A 12,199-nucleotide genomic window follows, 5' to 3' on the forward strand; every position below is an offset into this window, starting at 1 on the left:
TAAGGCATGTGTCTAGCACACAGGACAGATGGGCCAAATACAACAAGATGGTACAAACAAGTGTGTTCACTGATAGAATACAATTGGGTATATCTGCACATACAGCTAATAACTTTTGGGGGGAAAAAGTCCATGGCCCTGGCCTGACCACATGTTGGCCTCTCCCTGTTCTCAGAGGCGGGTGAGTGTGCTACCAGCCACCTCCCTCCCTGGCCTGGACCAGTCCAAGACATGACCCCAGCCTGGGCTCAATAGCTTCATGGGGAATCTGAGAGCCGCATCAAGTGACAGAAGGCAGCAAGCAGGTGCCAAGTGATGCCATCTAAACATCTCATCCTCTGTCACCCCCATCCCCTCCTGCCCTGCAGCTCCCCCTGCTCCCTTAGACTTGGCTGCATCCAAGGATCCATGCTTCAGAGAGAGGGCGTGTCCATGGCTCTCAGGGATGCCCCCTGTGTCCACTGGGTGAGGTGAGAAGTGGGAAGATGGGATGCTGGTTGGCTGAGTGGAAGGAGCCAGTCTCCAGGCAGAGCCCTTGCTAAGCTGTCCAGGGGCTGGCGGGCCCTTGGGGTCCTCTGGTGAATGACCCCTTCCTGGTGGTGCAAGAGAAAGCAGAGCATCCTCGGATGTCACCAGAGGGGATGCGGCCTGAGGGGTGAAAGCATGTTAGCAGGATCCTAAAATCCAACCAGGCTGGCCACTGAGCTCATGCCTTGGCATGTGGGCAGACATCCTATGTGCTTCAGACACACGCAGGTTGTATCTTTCCCACTGCTGTGTTGGCTGAGTTACCTCCCTGGCGTCTCTCCCCTGTGGATTTCCTGGACCAACAACCTGTTTACACCTGCCCCAACCCCTGCCTCACAAGGCGTGTGGGTCCTAACCTGGCCACCTTTCTGGAATTCAGCCTGAGCCAGTACTTTCGGGGAAATTTTCTGCAGTGTTTCAAGGAAGCTCTGCCCACAGAAACTAAGGAGGGGATATCCCTGGTGGCCCAGTGGTTCAGTTCAGTTTAGTCGCTCAGTCATGTCCGACTCTTTGTGACCCCATGAATTGCAGCACGCCAGGACTCCCTGTCCATCACCAATTCCTGGAGTTCACTCAACCTCAGGTCCATTGAGTCCGTGATGCCATCCAGCCATCTCATCCTCTGTCGTCCCCTTCTCCTCCTGCCCCCAACCCCTCCCAGCATCAGAGTCTTTTCCAATGAGTCAGCTCTTCACATGAGGTGGCCAAAGTACTGGAATCTCAGCTTTAGCATTGTTCCTTCCAAAGTACACCCAGGACCGATCCCAGTGGTTAGGACTTTCCAATGCAGGGGGTGTGGGTTTGATCCCTGGATGGGGAGGTCCTAGGATTCACATGCCTTGCAGCCAAAAAACCAAAACATAAAACAGAAGCGATACTGTAGCAAATTCAATACAAGATTTTCTTTTAAAATGGTCCATATTAAAAAAAAAAAATCTTTAAAAAATGTAAAGAAACTAAGGGGGACTCTCCAGCCCTGGGACCCTGCCATGAACACCATCAGGTAAACACACCCCTCCTGCCTGTCTTCCCACCCACTGAGCCCACTGCTCCCTCACCATCCAGACAACTACCCAGGAAGACAGCTCAGAACGACCCCCTGGTCTGAGAGCGGTGGTCAAGTCTTGAAGAAAATGGAGCTGACTTCCAAATCTAAAACTGCCTTTATTTGTGGTTGGCTCAGCGTAAGGTGCCATCATTGATCAGCAGAGTTATAAAACTGTACAGGAGGTACAAAAATAGGCTGTTTAACGTAGATAATTACCCTCACATCATCGACCTTTAAAAATACACATAAAAATAGTACAATCTGGCAGTTTATAAAATATAATGCTAAAAAGAGGATTTTTAGGTTCCACAAAGAGGATTGTATCACACGATTAACACATACCCATGAAACAATTAACCATCCACAGAGAAGACACAATGGCACAGAATTTTTTAAAAAAATCACTTTAAAATGAACATTTTTACCCTGACCAAATTATTCACCCTTTAATGACAAAACTACTGTAAGGCATCCATCCCATGGAAGGATACAGTATAACTTTTCCAGTTTTAAAGTGGTCAGGGGTGTTTATCCAAAGCAAATCTGCTGTGCTTTAAGCAAGTGCAACTGTCACGGGATACACTTCAGAGTAAAAATTAAATAAATATAAATAGGTTCAATAAATAGGTCGTTGCAAAAAGAATACGACATAAAGTGAGCATCTGAGAATGTGGCAGAATCGACTGGTAATGCTTTCTAGGTCAGTGGGGACGCCCCCGTCACAGCTTCTGGGACACTGAAAAGGAATACTGGACACTCGAGAACCGGGGGTGAGGTGAGCGGGGTGGGGACTTTGGCTGGAAGTGTTGGTTAAGGCTGCTCCAGTGGGGAGGCTCATTTTGGATGCTGTCTTTGTGGTTTTCCAAGAATACAGAGAGGATTTAAGTCCTGATACAAGAATTGGAACCAGTTACTCATGGGAAATCACTGATTCACAGAGCAAACCAAATATACAAAATGTAGACTCTTTGGTTTAAAAGGTGATGGTCCAAAAAAAAAAAAAAAACCAACCCCAAAGAACGATGACGGTCCAGCCCTGGAAGGTGGAATTCCGGCTCATCTGGACAGGACACCTGGAGACTTACTTCCAGGCAAGCTCGACGTGCGCAGCGATACACAAATGAGAACAGCCCCGGGAAGCCCACGCCTGGCCCCGGGCCAACTTCGGAGAAAGAAGTGTCCAAGAGGAGAAAGCCCTGCAACCCAAAGGACCCCCCTCTCATCTGTGACGTCAGACCAGCCATCAGTTCATCTTTCTCACTGGGGTGATAAATGAATGGCATTCACACAGAACCTCACCCAAAGGATCAGTCAACTGAAGAAACTACTCCAGGATGGTGAAGGGTGGCCAAGGAAGAGAAACACTGGGAAATATGAAGAAGAGGGATTTCAGAAGCTGAACGATCGGAGAGAAAGCTCAAGAGGAGAGAGAGAGGCTCCCTCCAGGTGTGCTGTGCTCTGTCCCCCAGCCCTTCCACAGAAGGCTGTGAAAACGGAACCAGCCCACGTTCCGGATGACCTCAAGGCTGAGGATCCGATGAACAGAGACACACAATGAGAACAGTCCCGGGAAAGCCAAGCCTGGCCGTGGTTCAGCTTTGCAGAAGAGAGCGTCCAAGAGGAGAAAACTCTACAGCCCAAAGGCCCCCCTCCCATCTTCGATGTCAGGCCAGACTCCAGTTCTTCTCTTTCACTGCGGTGATAAATGAATGGCATCCACACAGAACCTCACTCAAAGGATCAGGGTGAGCTCTGATAAGGAGCTTTCTTCTCAAGTTGGTAGGAAGGAAGCACTTAACTGGGCCTGCTAACCGCTGGACCTCCCACTGAAAGATGTGTAAGGGGTGGGAATGATGTCTCCCTGGGGAGAGCCGACAAGGACTACTGCACTGAGAAAGGGGGAGACGGGAGAGGAACTTGGTGCCAGGGTGGCATGCATGAGACAGCAGGTGCTTTAGTGGCCTCACCTAACACTGTGATTGCAGACGCTCTGGAGCCCGTGACCGGTGGAGCTCTTCAAAAACTGAAGTTAAAAGGACTCAAGAAGCAGCAAGAGGATTCTGGCAGGTGTGCCAAGGACAGATTCAATACAAGGTTCAATACGAGATTTAAAGAGACGATGGTGTCCTTGGGATTCCTAACAGATGTGACTAAATTGTCTTAAAGATGAGACAGGACTTCCCTGGTAGTCCAGTGGATAAGAACCTGTCTGCCAATGCAGGGGACACGGGCTCGACTCCTGGTCTGGGGAAGTTTCCATATGCCTCGGGGCAACTAACTGAAGTGCTTACTGAAGCCTGTGCACCCTACAGCCTGTAATCTGCAAGAAGAAAAGCCACCTCAGTGAGAAGCTGGTGACCTCAGCGAGAGCAGCCCCTGCTTGCCACAAGTAGAGAAAGCCTGTGTGCAGCAGCGAAGACCCAGCACAGCCATAAATAAATTACAAAAAAAAAAAGAAGATAAAGATGGTGTACTTGTGAAAATTCAGCCTTCCAGGAATCGTACAGAAGATCAGACCAACAGCTCAGCTGTGACAGGACGTGGCCGACTGCAGAACCCTGCCCCAAACAACAGGAAACCAGAACTCTAGAGACCAGGACAAGATAAACCAGATGGTGCCCGAGGTGTCATCATGATGGGCACCCACACAAGCCCTCTACAGGCCACTTGGGAGGACTGACGGGTGCCTGGGTTCCCAAGGGTGACGGAGAGAAGATGAACAGAAGGCGATCTGCTGGGTGCCAACCCCAGACGCACGCCCTTCCTCACCTCCGCGTTTTCTTCGCAGTGCTGGTATTTACTCCCTGTCCGCTCTCTACCACTGGCTCGTGCGAAAGCCGAGGTTTGGCCTGTTTTGTTCACCTGTGTCTCTGGCACCCAATATCCTGTCCAGCACATACAGAAGTGCTCAAATAAAATACAGTGAATAAGCGAGTTTGAGACAGTTGGAGGGTTAAAAACCAGTACCACAAGCAGAAAAGGCAGTTAAAAAAAAAAAGCTGTCCTGGAGGCAAGAGGGGCCAAAACAGAGAGACAGTCCTTTAAATCACTCGTGGTACTTTCTCCTTCTCCACCTCGACCAGTCTCATCATCTGCCCTGGCGGCAAAGCAACCTGCAGAGCCGTATGAGAGCAGCTGGGGAGGGGCTGGCCCGGGAGCATCAGAGCTGGGAGAAGAAAGACGTTGGTCTCCCGTGTTCCTGAAGAACGGACAGCATGGCACGAGGCATGATGCCGACCGAGGATGCTGGGTTCCCAGGTCTAAGTGAGGCAATGGATGAGGTTTAAAGATGCAAGACAATTTTAAAAGAGAGAGAGAGAAGATGACTTTAGGCAGACGGAAAGGAAGGGAGTTGAATTCACTGAAGGCAGAAGGAGTATGTTGGCGACTGGCTCTTGCTCAAATCCACTACCAGAAAACATCTTGCGAGGAGAAGAAACAGTGATTTCTCTCTGTCAGTTAAAGAGAAAATTGATAGTAACATTCTTTCTTTCGAGCGGAGTCTCTGAGTTCACCAGGACCGAACTGCAGCGATCCGTCCACCTGGCTAGAGAAGGTCCTCAGAAAATGCTTCCTCACCTGTATCCTGACTGTAGTAAACCTCTAAGGGCTTTCGGCAGAGAAAAGACAGAGAAATTTTTGACTAAAACTAAGGTTAAACATTGTATCAATTTGGGGGGGAAAAACCCCATGGTATTGACATGATTTGGAGAGTGGGATTTTGAAGTTGTGTCACACACATACATAGTGTGGCCACACTGTTTCACTCTTTAGCGTTAGAGAACCAGAGGATGGGGCTTTCCGTGCCCCACAAAATAGAAGATGTATTATTCTGTTTCTTGCATTGCTTCTTCATGAGTAAGCTTCAAGTTCAGTTTAGCTCACACTAACATAGCATTCTATGGTATGATCAAAATAAAAAGTTATTAAAATCTGCCAGGAGAAACATAAAAGCCTGCACAAAGTGTGTGGTGACTCTGGCCTCGGCTCTCAACCCCCTGGCCCCAGGGACAGAGTGGCCTCACTGCCTGCCCGCTGGCCAGGACGCCCTGGTGGGCCCTGAATGTCCCCTCCGGCCCCTCTGGCCTGTCCCTGCCCGGGTCTGAGCTTCTACCCCTCATGGCCAGGGGACTTGTCCCCTCTTGCCGCCAGATGCTCCTAAATAACCCCAAGTGCCCAAGGCACGGACCCACCAAGGGCCACCGTTCAGGCCACCAGTGCCCGGGGCCACGGCATCCTCTCAGTGTCTGTGAGACCTGCAGACACAGCCTCGCCTTTCAGAGTGCCGGGCTGGCCTGTCCCCTCACCGCACCCCTATGCTCAAGGTTCTTGCTGCCCCAGAGGAAATGCTGGTCACAGTGACCTGGGAGCCTGTGGGTGCACAGTGTCTCTGATCCCCAGGGATGACACCCTCTGAGGGCCCTCCCCCTCCCAGGGACCCTCTCCTCCAGGGCCCTGCTCCTAGCAGGGGCCATACTTGGTACAGCTCAGCCTAGCTGGTCCAAGAGAGGGTGCTCCTGGACCCAGCATGCAGGCAACACAGAGGGGTCCCTAATCTCTCTTCCTTAAAGGCCTACAGGCCAGCATCAGACAGGGAGTTTTAAAAGAAATGCAAGTCTGAAGCGAGTATATCCAGGAGAAGACGGACGGTGCTCCTCTCTGCCTCTGGGACTGGTCCTCCTTTGCAAACATCCCCCGATGGTCCAGCTTTCATGACCAGTGTCTTCCCAGCTCCTCCGCAGGTTGGGGGGGTGGGGAGGAATCACCTCTCGCCCTGCCTGGGGTTGGCATCTTCCCCTGCTGGCTGCAGAGCGGGCAGCTCAAGGCACTTGGCTTCAGGGCCTGGTCTCCCTGCTCGGCCGGGAGGCACCGGGCTGCAGCTCGTAGAGACCAGGCTCTCAGTCCCAGCGAGGCCACCAGCGTGGAGGCCGCCCGGCTCAAAGGGCGTCTGCAGTCACGGGGGGCTGGGGCTCGGGGGGCTCGTGGTAGTAGGGCTGGAAGGGCCTCTCGTGGCGGCACAGCTCCATGGCGCGGTAGGTGTGTGAGAGCAGGTGGGGGAAGCGGGAGGTGAAGTAGCGCACGAAGTCGTCGGGGAGGGCGCCCAGCGTCTCCTGCACCTCCTTGGGCAGCTCCCGGTAGTGGTGCTTCTGCAGATGGGAGGACACAGACACATGGTCGGCGGAGAGGAGCCCGTGGGACCTAGACCAGACCCGCTTGAGGAACACAGACTGTGAGGCTGGCTAAAGGGACCACCCGTCCACTCCCTGGCCTCTTCCCCTTCTTTGGGGGAGGCCTTTGAGGCTGGTGCAGGAGAGGAGGGAGGGGCAGTCACGTGCAGAAAGGGCCCCCATAGAGGGACTTCATCGAGTGCTGTCCAGGCAGGGAGAGGGCACCGTGCAAGCATATGGCGACTGAACCCGCTTCCCAGAGCACGGCTCCCCGCCCCAGCATCCCTGAAGAGGAGGCTCATCCAGGGGAAGGAACAGCCGCTAATGTGTCCAGGGCAGCCACGGCCGCCCGGCCTCTGCGAGCTCCTCACTCCAGGGTGGCCGGAGCACCCATGGGGAAGGGATACGAGGAGGGGGCTGTGCAGCGGCCCTGCCCGGCCCCGCCGTGCGCCCTCGGCCCTCACCTTATTCCTCATGGCTCGGAGGAGATCTCGGACTGAACTGCCTTTATAAGTTCTGAATTTCCGCAGATCTAGGAAAAAAAAAAAAAAGGGGAGGCAATGTAATAAACCCACTAGATTCCAAAAGAAAACAGTTTCTGTGGCTCCTGGAGATAAAGCAGTCTTAGGACAGAAACAGGACCTAACTCCATCCTCATCGCAGATTCTCCCAATCTGAACTGGTGCAGGGCCAGGGGCATGAGCCTGAATTCCGCCTCCCAGTCACGCCCGCGGTCAGAGATGGCCGCTGAGAGCGCCGTGCCTGGCACAAGCCTGACACTCTGAGAGACGAAGGAGGACGCGCCCGAGAGCAGCGGGGTGACCGGCCACCCAGACCCCAGGAAGCCTCGGCCCCAGAAGCGGCATTTGGAGCCCCACGCGGCCTGGAGTTGTCGCTCCCACGCCTGCTTCTCAGAAGCGCTCAGGGGAACCGCTTCCGCCCACAGGCGCCCGGGCGCCTCGCGGTCACCTGTCTGCAGGGGGACGGTGATGTTCTCCCGCCAGTCCATCTTCACCACGGCCCGCCCGCCGCGCTCCAGCTGCTTCACTATCGGGCCGTCCAGGGCCTCCTTCTCTATCCGGTCACTCACGTCCTGGGAGGGAGACAGGGCAATGGGGGACGGTCAGTGCGGAGGTGCCGAGGGCTGAGGACGGCCCGGCCACCCCTGCCTGAGCCGGGCAGCGAGGGTCCTGCCTGCTCCCCGGGAGCGGCCCCGCCTGCCGCTCGCTGAGGAGAGACCTCCCGGCTCCACTAGACGCGCGCCGTCCACAGGCCTGCAGCACCTTGCCCGCCTGTCACCCACACTACGTGCCACACGGGGCCACGTGTGCAATCTGTATTCACCGATAAACCAAGAAAAAGGTTCACCTGGATTGACACGCTGTGACTTCTGTGTGCCCACACACACAAAGCCATGTCTGATGGGGGGAGGTTTACCATTCTTCAATCAAACAATTAGAAAACAACAGGAAGCCAAGACTTCTTTCAGAGGAGGAAAGCCAGTGACAAGAGTATCGGGTCCAAAGGCCCCGGCGGTGGATCCAAATCTCGCTCTGTGTTTGAGGGGGTGGACCTGACCACGGGCCTCTCGGAGTCCCCATCAGTGAGACAGATCCGCTGAGCAGCTTTGTGGGGAGCACAGCCTTCATCTTTGATGAAGATAAAATCAGACCAGCTGACTGTCTAACTTGCAAAAGGAAAGCCCTGTGGGGAACTGATGGCCGACTTGGGTACAAGGGGGGCTTTCCTGGTGGCTCAGTGGTAAATACTCCACTGTAATGCAGGAGACGCAGGAAACAGGGGTTTGATCCCTGGGTCGGGAAGATCCCCTGGAGCGGGGCATGGCAACCCACTCTAGCATTCTTGCATAAAGAATCCCATGGCGAGAGGAGCGTGGTGGGCTATGGTCCATAGGGTCGCAAGGAGTCGGACATGACCAAAGCAACTAAGCACGCACTTGGGTACATGGGGGCACTTGGAGCTGAACCACAGAGCTGGCACAGCTTGTGATATGGACGGAAGCCTGTATGTTCACAAGACATGTGACTGGAGACACTAAGAACTTACATCTCAACCCGGGGTGTGGTAAAGTTCCCTTTGCATGGGCTTTATTCCTGCTCTACATCTTATCATCAGCCAAGTGACCTGGCTGATCTGGAGGTCCCTTGAAGACGTCTGCCCTCAGACATAACGTTACTGCATTCTTAGACTACAGTGTGATGCAGACATTAACACTTATGCGCACTGCGAAACCAAAAAGTATGTGTGGCTCGCTCTACTGCAATATCTGGCTTATCACCAGGGTCTGGAGCCGAGCCTGCAGTATCTCCTAGGTCTGCCTGTATGAAGAAAATATACTGAGATGCCAACTGTGGTTCTCTTTCGGTTGTGGGATTATGGGTCATTTGTTTCATTCTTTGTTCTTTCCTATAGTTTATGGAAAGAAACGGGCAAGGTTAAAGGAATATCTTTGATGAAGAAAACAAACATCTCCACCTGGAAGAACTGGAGCTGCTTTTCCAGGCTCCAGAAGAAAGGGTGTTTCAGCACGTGCTTCGCTGATGGGCGCTTCTGGGGGTCCATGGCGATCATCTTCTCTATTAACTCCCGGGCAATGACGTCCTCTGCAGAGGAGGAAAACAGACACACAGCTCGTTACGACCAGCCTCAAGCTGCAAGCAAATAAATACCCAAAACCTTAACAGTCTGCATCCCTGCGACTCAAGGTTCTACTGACAAGTGAAAGTCGCTCAGTCGTGTCCAACTCTTTGCAACCGCACGGACTATAGAGTCCGTGGAATTCTTCAGGCCAGAATACTGGAGTGGGTAGCCTCTCCCTTTTCCAGCGGATCTTCCCAACCCAGGGATAGAACCCAGGTCTCCCACATTGCAGGCAGATTCTTTACAAGCTGAGCCACAAGGGAAGCCCAAGGATGCTGGAGAGGGTAGCCTATCTATTCCCTAGCAGATCTCCCCAACCCAGGAATCAAACCAGGGTCTCTTGCATTGCAGGCAGATTCTTTACCAACCGAGCTATCAGGGAAGCCTTGATAGCTACTGACAGAAACCCATTCCAGTAACATAAGACTTCGGCTAAGAAGGAGAGACCTCATCACACAGATAATTAAAAGGAGTGATCCGAAATACTCGCTATCAGAGTCTTGAGTGACACTGTCCTGCCTCCATATGCTGGACTGTGGGCCACCAGGATGACATACTGGCTGAATGTGGATGGACGTGGGTAGAGAATCAAGATGAAGGTTAAAAACGAGCGTGCTTTCCCTGGTGGTCCAGTGGTTGAGAATCCACCTGCCAACGCAGGGGACATGGGTTTGATCCCTGGTTTGGGAACTAAGATTCTACATGCCACAAGGTAACTAAATCTGTGCGTCACTGTGCCCTAGAGTCTGTGCTCCACGACGAGAAGCCACTGCGATGAGAAGCCTGTACATCACAACTAGAGAAAGCCCGTGTGCAACAAAGACCACCCAGTGCAGCCAAAAATAAGTCAATAATAAGAAAAGAGCATGCTGCAAAATACTATGTAGTATTTAACTCCACTTTTTATAAAAATACAAATATGTGTCTAGAGAGATGATCAGAATAATGTGTACAAAGGTATTGACAGCAGTCATTCATCACTGTGTAATGGATCTATGAGCCTTTATGCTAATCTGTTTCGTCTCCAGGGAATAAGGAAAATTAATCCATGAGCAAAATTGTAAGATAGTTTAAATCTTTTTAAAAGGCAGGAGCAGGTGTCACAGGCCGATTACAATGTGGGAAGCCCTTCAGCCAGGCAGAAAGGCTTGTCCTCACGCCTGGAGAGTGAGTACCCAGATCATCTGTCCCTAGACCAGGGTGACCCCCTGACTGCCAGCCCACACACAAGAGCCCAGTTTATGGGGCATGGCCCTTCTGTCTCCCCAAACATCGGGACAGGAAGGTACCGTGAATTGTTTAACCCTCAGGAGTCACAAACTGGAAAACAGAGGTCCCCAAAGGGGCCTTGCCCAGGTCACAAAGGTCGTCATACGACCTCAGGAACCTAGGAGTTACTTGGCTTCAGGACACCCCACCCAGCCCTCCACCAGCTCTGGATCGAGTCCTTGGTTCACTGAGGCCCACTGGGCGAGCAGCTGGGATGAAGGCCCTCTGGGGCCTCAGAGCCAGCACCCCCCCACCCGCAGGGGCTGCTCCCGAGCCCCCGACTCTGCCACCTGCTCACTGTACTTCTTGGGGTACAGGCAGTCGAGCCCTGCCTCCCCCCAGCCCCCACTCACCATGCTTCTCAGGGTGTAGGCAGTCTAGGCTGTAGGCACCCAGGAGGATGTTGGCCTGGCGTTGCAGGGACTTGCCAAAGGGGTGGCTGCCCTCAGATATCACGTAGTAGAAGACGCAGCCCGCGGAGAAGATGTCCACCGTGTAGGTCTGAAAAGAAACGAGGGGCGTCAGATGCTCTGGAGGGTGGGGGAGTTCTCATTCTCACCTAGCAGCAGAAGTGCAGCTGCTCGGAGCAGAGCTGGGCATGGAGAACTGGGCTCTGGAGCCAAGGTGTGGGACGCTGGCTCCACCACTGGCCCCCGGAAGCCCCCTAGCCACTCTGCACCTCCGCATTTACAACCATGAAGTGAGGATGAGCCCACGGGGCTGCTGTGAAGACTGGCTGAATCCTCCCTGCTGGTCATTCTTTACCCAACCAGCTCGTCACTGCTCGAGGGCTGCCCTTGCATCCCTGTGGTACCCCAGGTACGCGCATGCAACAGGTCTTAACCTCTGTTAATAAATGAAATACAGCGTTTGGTGGGAATTCCCTGGCAGTCCAGATTAGGACTCTGCGTCTCACTGCTAAAGGCATGAGTTCGATTCCTGGTCAGGGAACTAAGATCCTGTGTGCTGTGTGGTTAGGCCAAAAAAAAAAGGAGTGTTTCATTCAAAAACAGCTCCAGAAAGTGATTATTTGACAAGTTTCCAGTGCGTTCACTTTGATAGTATCTATCAACATGTCTCACTTATCCCATGAAACCATTCCGTGTCTAGAGATGAAACCAGTGTGTGTGACTTCTAGCTTGGTCTACGTGGGGTGTAACGCTGGGGTGCAACCCAAGCACGGCGTGGGTCCCTCACGCCAGGCCCCACCACTTGGATTTTCCACTAGATGACGTGAGGCTCTGGTGAGAGAAAGTCAGGAGCTGGTCACCTTCCTCACCGGAGAAAACACACCCTTCACAAGAGCCTCGTGAGGTGAGCAGAGCAAACGTCACCATTCCCAGACGAAGACACAGAGCGGTTCGATGACAAGCCCAGGGTCACTGCTGGGGAGTGACGAGCCAGGGCAAGACGCAGGTCTTGTTGCCAAGTCCCATAAATTACTCTGTTGTCAGAGCGTTCCTGAGGTGGCCGACAGATTCAGTACAGAGAGCAAGTCCACCAGCGCTGACGTTCCCACCTAACG

The 12,199-nt window shown here is 53.1% G+C and overlaps 1 protein-coding gene across 1 annotated transcript in view; it reads right to left on the reverse strand.

The window, feature by feature from the left end:
• Positions 1,673 to 12,199, reverse strand: part of ERN1 (endoplasmic reticulum to nucleus signaling 1) — an 83,190-nt gene continuing 72,663 nt past the window's right edge. Inside the window, exons 18-22 of the mRNA XM_018065355.1 lie at positions 11,028 to 11,175; positions 9,241 to 9,368; positions 7,714 to 7,837; positions 7,209 to 7,276; positions 1,673 to 6,723 (exon numbers count right to left, since the gene is read on the reverse strand). Of these exons, the coding sequence (XP_017920844.1) occupies positions 6,514 to 6,723; positions 7,209 to 7,276; positions 7,714 to 7,837; positions 9,241 to 9,368; positions 11,028 to 11,175 (678 nt within the window). The 3' untranslated portion in view covers positions 1,673 to 6,513. The remainder of the gene's footprint in view (positions 6,724 to 7,208; positions 7,277 to 7,713; positions 7,838 to 9,240; positions 9,369 to 11,027; positions 11,176 to 12,199) is intronic.

Source organism: Capra hircus, chromosome 19 (assembly GCF_001704415.2).
Source record: "Capra hircus breed San Clemente chromosome 19, ASM170441v1, whole genome shotgun sequence".
Lineage (NCBI taxonomy): Eukaryota > Metazoa > Chordata > Mammalia > Artiodactyla > Bovidae > Capra > Capra hircus.